Genomic DNA, 16,195 nt, shown 5'->3' on the forward strand with positions numbered 1-16,195 from the left:
GACCTAAAAGTGTACATGGTCTTTTGCTGCCCTTTCTTAGCATCTGAGCTATGTTCTCCCTGGGTTGGGTTTATCTATTGACTGTGTTGCATTGCAATTGGGTGCTGAACTGCACAGCATCCTATGTCGTGGCTGTCAATGTGTCAGTGTGGGACCAGTTATTTTTTTCCTTCTCCCACTGAAGGGGAACTGTGTCTGCATGGGTGTAGTTGGGGGGGGGCTACGCCCATGTGGGTCTGGATGGGAAACAGCCTAGGAACTGTCTTGGTTTTCATGATGAAAGAAAGGCAGGGTATAAATAAACTGAGTGACAAGTTAACTGTATATAAAAACATTTATTTTTCATGTTTCATTTATTTATTACATTTGTTTTCTCAACCTTCCACCAAAGGATCCCAGCATGGCAAACATGTCAATGCTAAAACAATACTATTAGAACTTAAAAAAAAAAATTTAAAACTCTTAAAAGCAATAAGCAATTCTCAAAACTAATGACTTCTAGGCTGCTAAGGACAGATATTTCAGCGATCAAATGTCTGGGTGAACAGGAGGAATGTTTTAAAATTTCTCCTAAAAGTTAATAACGAGGGAGATTGAGGCCCTCACTAAGAGTGCATTCCGCAAACAGGGGAACACCACTGAGAAGGCACAGATGTGGCTTATTTAAGTCACCATTAGCTCGCTCTCCTTTATTTGCTCTTCTTTCTGGCTTCTTTCTAACAAACCTTTGCTGTGCCACAGTCACACTGCTCCCCGTCTTCCACCACTTTGTTTCCACAGTAGGGGGCTCTGTACATGAGATCCATGCGTGGCTTGTTCAAGAGGCACTGCGATGCTCCGGACTCCAGAAAATTCCGGAAATCTTTTATACTGCAGCTGCTGAAGGACTTGATGCCGCTGGCCTGCCTGTGGGCAATAGGCAGTAGAGAAAAGCTTCCATAGCACAGAAAACCATGCCAAAGGTGGTATGATGTTGTGGGGAAGACAGACTAAAGACACCCAGATTTATGCGTTTTCTACCTCCAAGCTGATTTGCCCAATAAAGAACCCCTTGAGCTGGTCCAATACATTTTGGCACCTGAGGTGAACTACAAACTGGTGCTCCGCTCCCCGCCAGGGAAGAAAGTAAGAGTGAAGATTTGCATCAGGAATAAGTGTGAATAAATATCTACATCACAACCAGTTGCTCCTGGGGATCCTGCCACCTGAGGCAGTTGCCTCACTTTGCCTCAAGGGTGCCTTATCTATTAAAAAGTTTGTGGAGCGAAATGAACATTAGAATACCCAGCAGAAAGTGACTTTTAAAACAATGGATATAAGGTTGAAACCATGGGCGAAGCTATAGTCTCTATGTGTCAGTGTAAAACAGTTTCCTTTTTCCTGTAGAACTGTGTGTAAGGAGAATCAGCAAAAAGTGGGTTAGACTCAACTGGGAGTTGAAGTACTATTTTTCTTTTTGCTTTGTTTCTGGTAATACATTGCCCTGTTTGGTGGAGGTAACTCCACTTCCCCCATTTCCCAGCGATTGGGGTGAAAATTGGATTAGGCGTAGAAGAACTGCAGATAATATTTTGTATATTTCCTGTTTGATAGATTGGATTACTTTTGCTGTTTTTACATTTTCCTTATATTTACCAGTATTGTTCAACTGAATCTACCCCCCTTGTAGATTACAATTAACATCCAGAACTTTGGTCAGGAAAACAAAATTGTTTTGAGAACAGGCTTCCTTATCTACTGCAGGCAGACTGAGAAGTTAAAAAGAGCAGTCTGAGACAAAGGCTGACAGAGATGAGGGGGAAGGGGAAGGAGAGAAAGAATAGGGAAGCCACCTAGTAGTTAGAAGGAGCTATTACACAGACCTGACTATATTTTTGGAATACCTCCTCTATACCTAGCTATATCATCCATTAAACATAGGGAGGGGAGATAGGAGGTGAAGTATTGAAGTTGGAAGAAATGACACAGGACAATAATAATAAAGGAAATAAGAATAAAAAATTAAATATGGCAGCAAATAAACCACCGTCTGGAGCAGGAAGCTCAACAACTACACCAACTCTGGATCCATTTCGCCCTGGTTATGAGACCAAAACGGCTTGGGTTGCCCTAAGAGATGATCTCCACAGGCAGCTGGATTGAGGTGGGTCAGAACTGCTGATTCTTTTAGACCTGTCAGCAGCCTTCAACATTGTCGATCACGAACTTTTGGACCACCACCTTGCCGATGTGGGGATTCAGGGCACAGTCCGACAATGACTGTGCTCCTTTATCTCAGGTTGGGGACAGAGGGTGGCTCTAGGGAGGGAGTTGTTGCCGCGGCACTCCTTGGTGTGTGGAGTCCCGCAGGGCGCAATCCTTTCCCCAATGCTTTTCAATATCTTTATGTGCCCCCTTTGCCCAGATTGTCCAGAGCTTTGGGCTGGGTTGTCATCAATATGCTGATGACACCCAGCTTTATCTGTTGATGGACGGCCGCCCTGATTCGGCCCCGGACACACTGACCAGATGCTTGGAAGCTGTGGCTGGATGGCTGCGTGGGAACCGGTTGAAATTAAATCCTTCAAAGACAGAGCTCCTCTGGCTGGGTCGGGACGACATGGGGTTGAGGGGCCAACTCCCATCTCTTGCAGGGGCTCAATCAGTGCCAGCGCCTTTTGTCAAGAGCTTGGGTGTAACCTTCGACACCTCCCTTTCCATGGAGGCGCAGGTTGCAGCCACAGCAAAGGTGGCATTTTTCCATCGCCGCCGTATTAAGCAGTTGTTCCTTTACCTTTCTTGCCCTGATCTGGCCACAGTGATCCATGAGACGGTAACCTCCAGGCTTGATTATTGTAACTCGCTCTATGCAGGGCTGCCCTTGAAGCTGACCCAAAAACTCCAGCGGGTGCAGAATGCCGTGGCAAGGCTCCTTACAGGGTCCTTGCCATGGGATCACATTCATCCAGTGCTTTACCAACTGCACTGGCTCCTGGTGGAGTACAGGGTCAGGTTTAAGGTGCTGGTTTTGACCTTTAAAGGCCTATGCGGCCTAGGACCTACGTACCTACAGGACCGCCTCTCCTGGTATGCCCTGCGGAGGACTTTAAGGTCCACAAATGACAACATTTTGGAGGTCCCAAGTCGCAAGGTGGTTAGATTGGTCTCAACTAGGGCCAGGGCCTTTTCAGTACTGGCCCCGACTCGGTGGAATGCTCTGTCACAAAAGACTAGGGCCCTACAGGACTTGACATCTTTCTGCAGGGCCTGCAAGACAGAGCTGTTCCGCCTGGCCTTTGGTCTGGACTCAGTCTGACACTTATGTTTCCCTCCCCCTTATGGTTTTGATCTATGGGTTATTATTAAAATGAGGCTGCATTTTAAATTGTATTTTTAACCTCTATTTTAAATTGTATTTTCCCTATTATGTTTTTATTGTAATTTTACTGGTGTTAGCTGCCCTGAGCCTGGCTCTGGCCAGAGAGGGTGGGGTATAAATACATTATTATTATTATTATTATTATTAACTCAAGGAAGAAGAGGATCTGCTCAGGATACAGATCGTAAGACTGAAATTGCAGATTTAATTTTAGATCTGAAGAAGGACATTAGGGAACAAACTAAGGCTCTTGAGACTAAAATGGATGGAAAGATGGAGGACATATCTGTACAGATAAAAGAACTGTCAACAAAAACAACAGTTTTGGAAAAATCAGTACAGGACTTAAGCAAAAAAACCACAAGAGTCTTGAGGATACGTCTTAAAATATAAAGGGAAAAAGTACAGATGCAGAGACCCGGCAGAAGCAGATAAGTTTTGGAGAAGATACCAAAAAGAATGAGGAGGGAAGAGACCTCAACCAGGGGAAGAATTGAAGGAGTGGTTGGAGGCTGTATTGGAGGAAATAAAGATTAAAATAATGTACAAGAAGATTTAATTTGTATTTAATTTTTTGATAAATTAAAAAATTAAAGGAAGATGGAGCTGAAAATTTTAATGTGGAATGTAAATGGACTAAATGATAAAAAGAAAAAAAACAGAATATATGTTAAATAAAAAAAATTGGATATAATATGTTTGCAAGAGATGTGGCGAGAAAGAGTGATAGTTGTTCAGGGAAGAGTGATAGTTGTTCAGGTGATGTCCCAAGGAGGAAAAATGGTGATTGTGGGAATCTATGCACCAAATGAGAGAAAATTAGAATTTTATAGAAGAGAAAATGAGTTTATGGATCAAAAAATGATTTTGCTGGGAAATTTGAATGGGGTGGTCTCACCGGATATGGACAGAATAAAAAAGAAAATTAATTCTAAGGAAGGGAGACTACCTTTTACTTTCTTCAAACCAACCAAGGTTGAGAATTTTAATTGACAAATGTTTGGAGATTCAAACATCCATTAGGGAGAGAGTATACACATTTCTTAAAACCCAATAATCTGCAGGCCATATCGACTCGATTCGGACAGTAAATGACCTTCTGTTAAGAACAAATAAATAATAATAATAAAAAAATTTATTTATATCCCGCCCTCCCCAGCTGAAGCAGGGCTCGGGGCGGCTAACAACAATAAAATAGTACAACATTCTAAAATCATTTCATTATAAAATTAATTCAAATCAAATTGATGGCAACCATTGGGCTAGAGTTCTGTGAAGATTGCCAAAGGAGGGAGTCAGGCTGTGCCCTAACCAAAGGCCTGATGGAACAGCTCCGTCTTGCAGGCCCCGCGGAAAGATGTCAAGTCCCGCAGGGCCCTAGTCTCTTGTGACAGAGCGTTTCACCAGATCGGAGCCACAGCTGAAAAAGCCCTGGCTCTAGTTGAGGCCAGCCTAATCTCTCTGTGGCCTGGGACCTTCAAGATGCTTTTGTTTGAAGACCGTAAGTTCCTCTGTGGGACATACCAGGAGAGGCGGTCCCGTAGGTACCCGGGTCCTAGGCCGTATAGGGCTTTAAAGGTTAAAACCAGCACCTTAAACCTGATCCTGTACTCCACCGGGAGCCAGTGCAGCTGGTATAGCACCAGGTGAATGTGATCTCGCAGCGAGGACCCCATAAGGAGTCTTGCTGCAGCATTCTGCACCCGCTGGAGTTTCTGGGTCAGTCTCAAGGGCAGCCCCATGTAGAGCAAGTTACAATAATCCAGTCTGGAGGTGACCGTCGCGTGGATCACAGTGGCTAGGTTAGGGCAAGAGAGGTAAAGAGCCAACTGCTTAGCTTGGCGGAGATGAAAAAATGCCGCCTTTGTTATAGCTGCAATCTGCGCCTCCATGGAAAGGGAGGTGTCGAAGATTACACCCAAACTCTTAACGGACGGTGCTGGCACTAATTGCACCCCCGCAAGAGACGGGAGTTGCCCCCCACAATCCCATATCATCCCGTCCCAGCCAAAGGACCTCTGTCTTCGAAGGATTTAACTTCAACCGGCTCCCACGTAACCATCCAGCCACAGCTTCCAAACATCTGATCAATGTGTCTGGGGCCGAGTCAGGATGGCCATCCATCAACAGATAGAGTTGGGTGTCATCAGCATACTGATGGCAACCCAGCCCAAGCTGGGCGAGGGGGCGCATAAAGTTGTTGAAAAGCATTGGGGAGAGTATCGCACCCTGAGGCACTCCACACACCAAGGAGTGGCGCGATGACAATTACCCCCCAAGCGCCATCCTCTGTCCCCAACTAGAGAGAAACAAGTGCAGCCATTGAAGGACTGTGCCCTGGATCCCCACGTCGGCAAGGCGGTGGTCCAGGAGTTTGTGATCAACCGTGTCGAAGGCTGCTGACAGGTCTAGAAGAATCAGCAGCCCCGACCCGCCTCGATCCAGCTGCCTGCGGAGATCATCTGTTAGGGCAACCAGCGCCGTCTCGGTCCCATGACCAGTGCGGAAGCCGGACTGGAATGGATCCAGAGCCGATGTTTCATCCACCAAGCTGTTCAGCAACCGCTCTTTCAATCACCTTACTCAGGAATGGAAGATTTGAAACCGGGCGGTAATTTCATAGATCTAAGGGATCTAATGATGTTTTCTTTAAGAGCGGGCGCACCACTGCCTCCTTCAGTTCCCCTGGGAATGTCCTGGTGCCAAGGGACAAATTGATTATATCCCCTAGGGGGGCCCGCACCTCGTCTGGGCATGCTCTAATCAGCCAAGACGGGCACGGGTCAAGAGGACAGGTGGTGGGCTTTCCAGCTCGGAGGAGTCTGTCCACATTGGCCGGGGATATCCGGTCAAAGTGGTCCATTACTGGACCCGAGGACAGTCGAGGGGCCTCCAGTTCCAGGCTGTTATCTCTGCTAGCACCCACCAATCACCCTGACAGATAAGGTTTTGTGGATGTTTATAATTTTTTTTTTGAAATGATGAACTTTGGGTAATCTTTTCTTAGAGGTATAGAAGCTATTTATTCAGACCAACAGGCAAAGTTAATAGTAAATAATGTATGTAACAGAAATATGTAATATAATGAAAGGAACAAGGCAGAGTTGTTCCCTGTCCCCATTATTGTTTTATTGGAGACATTGGTGAGGAACATAAAAGCAGACAAAAATATTAAAGGTATTACAGTGAGGCGCAGATCATACAAACTTAAGGCGTTTGCGGATGACCTGGTAATAATGGTAGAAAACCCCTTGGGAAGTATACCAAGGGTAAGATTAACCAATTTGGATAAGATTAACCAATTTGGCCAAGTCACAGGTTTCAAATTTAATAAAAATAAAACTAAATTGCTGGTAAAAAATATGACGGAACAGAAGAAAACGAATTGAGAAAGCTAACAGAGTTGGGGATGGAAATTAAGGTGAAATATTTAGGGGTGTGGTTGACAACAAAGAATATAAACATTTTTAAAGATAACTATCTAAAAGTTTGGAATGACATCAAAAGAAATATGGAAATATGGGGAAGAAAGAAATTATCATCATGGGGAAGAATCTCAGTAATAAAAATGAATGTATTGCCAAGAATGTTATTTCTATTTCAATCTATACCGAAAGTCAATGGAACAGGACTCTTCAAACAATGGCAGTATATCCAAATTTATTTGGCAGGGGAAGAAACTTAGGATTAAGTATAAATTATAAATTATTAACAGATGCTAAAGAAAGAGGTGGATTCACCCTACTGGATTTAAAATTATATTGTGAGGTGTTCTGCCTTTGTTGGCTATGAGAATAGATGACATTGAGGAATCCAGATATCTTAGATCTGAAAGGTCATGATAATAGATTTGGGTGGCATGCATATCTTCGGTATGGAAAAGCAAAAGTTCATAGGAGATTTCTAAACCATATTATTAGAAAATCAATTTATGTTGTTTGGGAAAAATATAATAATTTATTAGAGAACAAAACCCCATGGTGGCTGTCACCATTAGAAGTGTTGTCAGTTTAAAAAAATATATGGAAAAATAATAGGCAACATTTAGAGAGTTGTTAACTGAGGAGGAAAATCAATTGAAAGTAAAAAAAAGTTTGAAGACATAAGACATCTGTTAACTGATTGACTCCAATACCATCAATTAAATGACATTTTTAGGTTGAATAAAGGAATGGATTTTGTTAAAGAATTTTTGAGATTGCAGAAAGAATTGTTGGAAAATAATGAAAAAGTTCTGTCAAAAATGTAAAATTTTTTGCTGGAATGGGAAACAAAAGATGAGGAAGTAAAATATGTAATGATATACTGGGCAAAAACAGCTTCTGGTCTGTTTTCCACTCAGAATGGGAGCGCCATATGAGTTGTCCTCATGAAGGCAACCGGTTCGGGGCTGCTCTGGGCTGTGGGGGAGAGTATTTTGGACTCAACACCCCCCCAAAAAAATCCCACACAAGAGTGGGACTTTGAGGGGATCCGCGGAGTGAGGTAACAACCTCCCTACAACCTGCAGCTGTCTCTGGCAGCGAGCGGGCGGGCGGCGGCGGGGGGGGGGCACGGCTTGAGTCCGCTCAAGGAAACATCGCACTTGGCAGCCAAAGTCTCAAGCCACCACCGAAGATAAACAGATCTTCCAAACAAGGTAACATTACAACAAGAAATTATAAAAGAAGATCTGGGATGCAATTAACAATTTGGATAAAAACAGAAACTAAAAAGGAAGTCAGCTTCTGTTCTCTGAAGGTCAGCCTCTGCAGCGGAAATTTGTGAATGAGAAGAACCTCCGGGAGGAATTTTAACCCTTTCAAACTGCAACTTAGAGATACTTTAAAGATCTCCCTTCTGCTGGAACGTGATTAATTTAACTGAACTTGAATTGTTGAACTTTTGAGAAGGGGAAGTGCACAGCTATATTAAGGATAGTTTGAGTTTTTGAAAGTAAAAAAATCACCTTGGAATTCCACAATTGGAGCCGAAGCCAAGCAGGAGAACACTCAGCCAAACTTGGGGGTACCCCAAGGGGGGCAGAGTGCCTGGAATAGCTGGAGTTTTAAAAGTGGAACTTTAATCAATTGGTGGAGACCAGGGTGCAGCATTTCTCTTTGATTATCTTTGTTGCTCATTCGGATTATAATGATATTTGGACTATAATGATATTTGGATTATTCTTGCTATTATTCTTTTTTGCTTCTAGTCAGCAAAAACCAAACTGGGATTACAATAAGCACCAAGCTTGACTGGATTACAAGTTTACAATTTTACAAGTTGAGAATATCTTTTCAATACCAGAACTTAAAGATCGACCTGTTGGACATCCCTGTAATAAACAATTTGCTTCATGGGAGAAGTTATGGAATGAGGATTTAAAATTTACAGCCTGCTGTACGTTAAAAGAGAATTATATGAAAATGATGTATTTGACTCCTACAAGACTAGCAAAAATGTATAAGAACATATGTTGGAAGCGTAAAGTTAAAGAGGGTACATTTCATCATATGTAGTGAACCTGTAAAATAGCTAAAGCCTTCTGGGAAATGATTTATAATGAACTGAAAAAAATGTTTAAAATAACTTTTGTTAAAAAACCAGAGGCCTTTTTACTAGGTATAATAGGAGAAGAATTACCGAAGGATAAGAAAGTACTGTTTATGTATGCGACAGCAGCGGCAAGAATACTATTTGCCCAGAGACAGAAAGAAGAAAGAGCCCCATCGAAAGAAGAATGGATAATTAAGATGATGGACTATGCAGAGATGGCAAGACTGACCAGGAAGCTCAGGCACCAAGAAGATAACAAATTTAATAGAGAATGGCATAACTTTATAGAATATGTTACAGATAGGTAGCCGTGTTGGTCTGCCATAGTCAAAACAAAACAAATTCCTTCCAGTAGCACCTTAAAGACCAACTAAGTCAGTTCTTGGTATGAGCTTTCGTGTGCATGCACACTTCCTCAGATATACTTCTTCTTTGGTATCTGAAGAAGTGTGCATGCACACGAAAGCTCATACCAAGAACTGACTCAGTTGGTCTTTAAGGTGCTACTGGAAGGAATTTGTTTTGTTTTGTTTATAGAATATATTAAAGAACACTGTAAAAATCTAAAAACGTTAGCAGGATTGACATAGCACTTGTAATTTAAAATAAAGTACAATAATTTGGATAAATGCAATTAGATGCAGTTAAAAAAGGAAGCTACATTTTGGAAGCCAAGGGAGGGGTGGAGAGAGGTTCAGGGAACCCCATAAAGGTACCGATATGGACTATGGTTTAATGTAAACGTGTGTGTGTGTGTGTGTGTGTGTGTGTGTGTAAAAAATTGTTTTTTTCTTTTTGAAACTTTGAAAAGAAGAAGAAGGAGAAGGAGAAGAAGAAATACCCCCCCACCCCACATCCTTATGTGTGGGAAACCGGCGGGACAGGGAGTAAGTTTGGCTAAGGCCCTTCGCCCTGAAACACTGCTTTAAGTTTATTTGTCTCAGTTAACCTGAGGTAGGGAATATTTTTCAGCCCAAGGACCACATACCCTTCTGGACAACCTTCCCAGGGGCCATAGGCCAGTGGAGGCCAGGACTCAGTGGAGCAACAAATGAGAATTATGCCTTGGTATGGCAGGGCAAGTTTCTATGCCTATGCCTCTTTTTCCTCTCTCTGGGCAAACAAGAGGCACCTCAGAAATCAAGGGCACATTCCAGACCTGTAAAAACACATAAGGTACAGAACAAGGCCACTGAGGGGTGTCGCTTGGGGGGAAAGGGTGTGTGGTTGCACAACGATGACCACCTCACCCCACTCTGACCAGTAAGCAGCAGCAATCCACCAGTCAGGAAACTAGTGAGCACTCCTGATGAGCTGCTCCTAATTGCTTGGCACCTTTTTGAGGGGAGAGGGGGGTCAGCAGGACCTGGGGCTCTCTAGCAGAATGCCTGCCATTAAAACAGGTGGCAGAAGTGTGGGGAGAGCTTGCCTGCTTCAGGACCCTTCTATGGTGCTGCCCTTCGGCCTCTCAACCTTTCCACCCCACCCTAGGGAAGAATGGCAGCTGGACTTCCGGGTTAGCGCCATCGACTAATGGCGGATTCCCTCCGAGCTCCAGAGGGAACGACTCCGTGGGATCGGGTCTTGCCGCTGCGGCAAAGCGGGGACCCTTAAAAATCACAGGTGCGAAGCCTGTGAACGTGGGGACTCGGCGGGCACCTTTTGCGCCCCCCCCAGCTGCGAAGGAGCCTTTCTAAAGGCTCCGGAACGGTACGGCGTGGTGCTGAGAGTCGACTGCTTCTCCCGTGGAGTGAAGCCGCACAGCCGTTGTCGGAGAGCGCTGACTTTTTTCTGTGAACAATTGGACTCTAAAGTAACAACCCGTGAGTAGCATGGAAATTGGAAGTTTAAAGAAAAATCTTTTTTCATGAATTAGGCACGATCGGGGAAGGTGTAAACAGGAAGTCCGCCTCCCCGCTAGGTAAACAATTTAAAGCAAAGGACTTGTTAACTAAGGTCGAGAGAATCTTTCTTTATTGCAAAAGACTTTAATTTCACGGTTTGGCATTATATGAAATTTTATTGGAAGCAGGGGAACCTGCGGACAAAGAATTAATTTTGGGAGCTGAAGCGCCACCCCCCCGGACCCGGGAGTGCTCCGCGAGAGAGCCTGTTGAGGTACTGAAGAGTCTGACAGCTGTCAAGTTAGCTGTCAAGACGGAAATAGAGAATTTTGTTTCTGTAGCTTTTGCTGGCTATATTTGTTGCAATTTGCTGAAAATAAGGAAGGGCTGATACAAACTAATCAGATTTTTGGTTTTGAACTGAAAGGAATATCAAGGAACTAAAATCCCTCTAGAGGGGGTTTTGGGACATTACAAGAATGGCTGGAAGAGGGAAAATTCAGGCTGAACTGAACAGAGCATTTGTTCTCTTGGGAAAGTTACAAGGCCAAATTGATGTTTTGGCTACAAGTGTTACAACTCTGGACTTAACAGTAAACACCATTACTGAATTTGACAAGGATTTGGAACAGGAAGCCCATCCATCTGGACAAATAGAGAAACTTGAGAGCTTTGAGAATTTGGAGAAGGAGATATATGTTGCTCCTGAAGAAAAGGAAGGAGGAGCCGTAATTCTGCAGATGCCAAAGGAGAGCTGTAGTTTGAGGCCTGACATGATGGCAACAAAGGAAAATAAGAACTTGATGTGGAAAGTCTGGCCTGAATTGGACAATGAAAAATGGAGAGATCTCCTTGTGTGGAGATCTGAAGACCTAAGGATTACAAATTTGATTAAGGTGGAGGTTGGAGCTGTGGGGATAATCGGACTTGAAAGGAGCATGAAACAAGATTTGGAATACCCCATAGGCTTCACCTTTAAGTATGGAGGTTTGGCTGGAAGAAATTTGGATCCTGCTGGGCTGGAGCTTCTCTGAGACTTGGCGTTCAACATTAAGGACTATCAAAAAGACCGGCAGAGAGGAAGTGAGAGAGAATTAAGAGCCTCGGATGTTAGATCTCCAGGCTGATTGTATACTGAGACAGACTGACATTTGTTGGGGACTGAAACCGGGAAGGGGGTATGGGTGGAATAGAAATTGGGAATTTACAAGGTATATAATTATAATTTGTTTTCTTTTTCCTATTGCTATTTGTATGAAAATTGGGAAATTCGTGGAAGGGAATCATGGTCGATCTTAGAAAATGTTTTAAGAATAAGTATTGATGTACAAGTTTGGATGAGAGTTAAGTTTAGATAAAGTAAAATTGGGTTTTAAAGTGAATTAAAAGGTGAGGATTTGCTGAGCTAATAATTTGAATTGGAATACAGAGAGGGGAGGTGTGAGGAGGTCTGAGAAATAAGTTAAAAGAAAAGTAAGCAATGGAAATTCTGTGTTTTTAATTGTTTTTAAGTTTTGCATTTTTGTATTTTTAGTATTATTATTATTATTGTCTTTTTTTGTTTTGTTTTTGTACTTTGTATTATTTTGGAAATGCCAATAAATATTCATTAAAAAAAAAAAAGAATGGCAGCTGTTCACTTCTGAAGGCAGTAATGGTGTACCATCAGGAGACGGTTTCAGTCTCTATTGCCTCTTAGAAGGCTGGGAAGTGGCTAGGATAGATTAGATAGTTTATCTAACAGACAGCTAGATGGACCTTCCCCAATCTTGAGCCCTCCAGAGGTTTTGGACCACAACTCCCACCAGCCAAGACCAGCATGGCTGTCCTATCCTGGGACTAGTGGGAGCTGTAGTCCAAAACATTGGGAGGGCACCAGGTTGGGGAAGGCTGATACTGATAAAATAACCAGGTTTCGGCTTAGCACCATGCTAATGATGAATGAAGCAACAAAGGCTCTTACACAGCATTGGTACTCATTAAGCAAGTGCCTGGGCAGTGGCATTGTCTTGAGTTGTCGAAGAAGAGTCCTAGGCTGAATCCCAGCAGCTGTGCCACGATCACAGAGAAGGTCTCCAGCGTGATCCCATTTTCATACTAAGTAAGAGCACATGAACATTAATGGCCGATAGCTATGAATTACTACCATTACTACTACTACTACTACTACTGCTGCTGCTACTACATCTTTATTGTGCAAGGGGGCTTTAAAGGGTACAAGAGTACAGGCCTTTGCCCCAAGGAGCCTGGGTTTAGAACTCTGCTTGGTGCTTTGGGCAAAATCGCTACTCAAAACCTTCTTGTCAACCTCTCCCAGGAGCCTTCAGTTTGCTTGCAAGCTGAGACGTCAGGGACAGGAAGAACACAAAAAATGGCAAAAGAAAAAAGAAAAAACTCTGAGGACCAGAACTGTGTGTGGCCTAACAATTGACCTTGTAGGAAAATGGGGGGTGGGACCTAGGGAGAGGCGTGATAGCATTCACATGCACAAAGATATCCCCTTCACAGGTAAAACCCATGGACCTATCTCAGGTGTATTATTAAGTATTTGGCCTGAGCTTTGGTGAGGTGTTAATAATTTGTTCTTCCCATGCTATTCAATGTATCTGACCCTCACTTTCCTAACTGCTGGTCTGCTTCTTTTATAAACTGGATTTGCTGCACTAAAGCAACACTTCTAGGAGTAATAGACAAATAAAAACCAACAAATCACCAGTTCTGGAAGGTGTTCTCAAAGAACTCAAAAGTGAAATTGCCGCTCTTCTAAAAAAACAACCACACCCATAACTTATCCCTCAGATCAGTCTGTGTACCTGAGGACTGGACTGTAATGTAACACCCATTTTTAAAAGGGATCCAGGGGGGATCCTAGAAATTACAGGGCAGTTATCTAAATGCCTGTCCTGGGAAAACTGGTGAAAAGTTTTGTTAAATATTAAAAAACCAACAAACTTTACTGAAGCACAGCAGCAAGGCTTAAGCAAGTCCTTTCTTACAGACCTATTGCGAGTTCTTTGAGAGCGTCAACAAACATACAGATAAAAGTGATCCAGTTGACGCAGTGTACTTGGACTTTCAAAAAGCTTTCAACAAAGTCCCAGTACTTCACCGAAGACTTCTGAGTAAGCTTAACAGTCATGGAATGAGAGGATATTTCTATGCCCCACCTCCACCCCATGGTCTCAAGGGTGCTTAGAGTACCCAGCAATTATTTACAGAGCAGAAACATCCACTTCAACTGTAGTCATGTGTTTAACCTCAGGTCTAGTTTGGCTCAAAGTTTTCAGACATCACAACTTTTAAGAAATCAAGAACAGTTCAGCAAGTGAATGAGCACAGTACATGCAGTCTTACCATGGCAATTGCTGCAGAAGAAGGTCTGTGGCACATCTTTCTTGCAAATGTTGACCCCACAGAATCCCCCCTGTTGCTGTAGCTGGGGTGAGGAAGAAAGGAATTATACTTTTGTTGCAATTAGCACCTCAGCAAAAAGCATAAAAAAGGAACACTTCCTTACATAACAGCTCTTTTGGGGGGAGCAGGGGAAGGCATCTGTGTGCTTTCCTGGGATGCCTCTTCAACAGCACCCAAAAACCCACATGGGACAGCTGCGCATTTCTGCATTGCAGGAGGTTGAACTAGATGATCTTCAGGAATCCTTTCAGCTCTACCATTCTGATTCTATATAGCAGAGGAGGGAAGGAGTGACCTGTCTCTTCTCTGCCAGCCTGCTCACTGTGTGGACCTCATTATCAGAGGGATTGACAAAAGATAGAACAGGATTTCCTGACAGATCTGTAAGCATCGGGCTCTAGAGTAGATCAGCAAGGATTCTGCCTCTCAAATGTTTAACAGCAGCAGCAACAATGGGGGGTTTGCCACCTTCTAACAGGCCACTTTCACATCATGCATTTAAAGGTACCACTTTAAACAGTCAGTGCTTCCACCAAATAATCCTGGGAGCTGTAGTTTGTTAGGGTGCTGAGAGTTATTAGGAGATGCCTAATCCCCTCACAGAGCTACATATCCTAGGGTTCCCTGTGACATGAGATTGACTCTGTTCTCCATATGGTTCTCCAAATAACTCTCAGCACACTTAACCAACTACAGTTCCCAGAATTCTTTGGTGGAAGCCATGACTGTTTAAAGTGATGCTTTAATTGTGTGAATGTAGCCTGAGATTGCTGAGATGAAGAAAGCTTGGGTGGCTTATACATTTAAAACTACTATGTGCTTTGCACACAGAAGGTCCCAGGTTCAGCCCTCAACATCTCCATTTACATGTACCACTCAGGATCCTTCTTTGGAGATTCCCAGAGAGGCACTGGCAACCAGGGGTGTACAATACTGGGCTCAGTGGACTTAGCTTCTTACCTGCATCCAGAGCTCAAGGACCACAGCTCAGTGGCAGAGCACCAAAGTTCAATCACTGGAAGCATCTCCAGGTAGCAAGCAGGTGATGGGAAAGAAACCCCTTCTTTGCCTCATGTCCTGGAGAGACGCTGCCCATCAATATAGACAACACTGATCTACATGGACCAGTGCAAGTCCATATAAGACTGCTTCCCAGAAGTCCTTGGATACTTGCTTCCCTCACATGCCTCTTTGCTACCAACCATGTCCCTCCCTCACATGCATGGAGCCCCCAGCTGTTTGCACTGCTCTTCACAGCCCTCTCCCTCTCTCCTGCCTGCCCAGCACTTTGGCCATGTTGTCCACTCAGGCAACACCAAAGGCTTTAATACAGGCATTCTTTAATAACGGGGGGAACACACTCCTTACACAAACAAGAATGCCACATCGTGGGGTCGTAGAGCAAGGTGGACCAGTTTCCAGTCCACAAACTTTTCCAGTAGCTCATTGGCTGTCCCTGTGGTGGAGATTTTATCCCTGTCTTTCCAAAACTCCATAGAGGACAGTATAATCTTCATGTTGAGTTTGTAAAACATCTGAAAATAGGAGCAATATGGTTAAGTTCAATAGAGGCCACAGGCTTTACATGCTCAGACTTCAGTCCCCAGCTGGAGGAATTATTATTATTAATAATAATAATAATAATAATTTATATGCCGATCTGGCTGGGTTTCCCCAGCCACTCTGGGCGGCTTCCAACAAAATATTAAAATACAATAGTCTGTTAAACATTAAAAGCTTCCCTAAACTTCCCTAAACCCTAATTTCCTATGGAATTATTTACCGTATATGCTGCTTTTTTGAGTAACATCCACACAATGTTATACAGAACATAGTGTTTTTTTGTTGAGGGGGCTGTGGGGCTTGGACAAGCTTTTGGGGGCAGAGCCAGGAGATATCATGAATCTGGGATGGGTTCATTCATTCATATGAAGGGTGACATTTTTTAAAACTGACTTTTCTCAGTTTTATTTTATTTTGTAATAATTTTTTAAAATATCCATTCCAAACAATATTACAAAAATAAGATTGATTAAAGCATAAA

General features: G+C 43.2%; 1 protein-coding gene across 3 annotated transcripts in view; it reads right to left on the bottom strand.

The window, feature by feature from the left end:
* The window catches only part of LOC309331595 (disintegrin and metalloproteinase domain-containing protein 2-like), a 58,115-nt gene that overhangs the window by 30,414 nt on the left and 11,506 nt on the right, over positions 1 to 16,195 (bottom strand). For 2 of the 3 annotated variants that reach the window (XM_081843877.1, XM_081843878.1), the window contains exons 9-12: positions 15,520 to 15,686; positions 14,092 to 14,173; positions 12,701 to 12,834; positions 726 to 906 (exon numbers count right to left, since the gene is read on the bottom strand). In XM_081843877.1, coding sequence (XP_081700003.1) covers positions 726 to 906; positions 12,701 to 12,834; positions 14,092 to 14,173; positions 15,520 to 15,686 — 564 coding nt within the window. The remainder of the gene's footprint in view (positions 1 to 725; positions 907 to 12,700; positions 12,835 to 14,091; positions 14,174 to 15,519; positions 15,687 to 16,195) is intronic. The other variant, XM_081843879.1, reaches the window with a different exon arrangement.

Source organism: Podarcis erhardii (genome assembly GCF_964252035.2).
Source record: "Podarcis erhardii genome assembly, chromosome: 16".
NCBI classification, from domain to species: domain Eukaryota; kingdom Metazoa; phylum Chordata; class Lepidosauria; order Squamata; family Lacertidae; genus Podarcis; species Podarcis erhardii.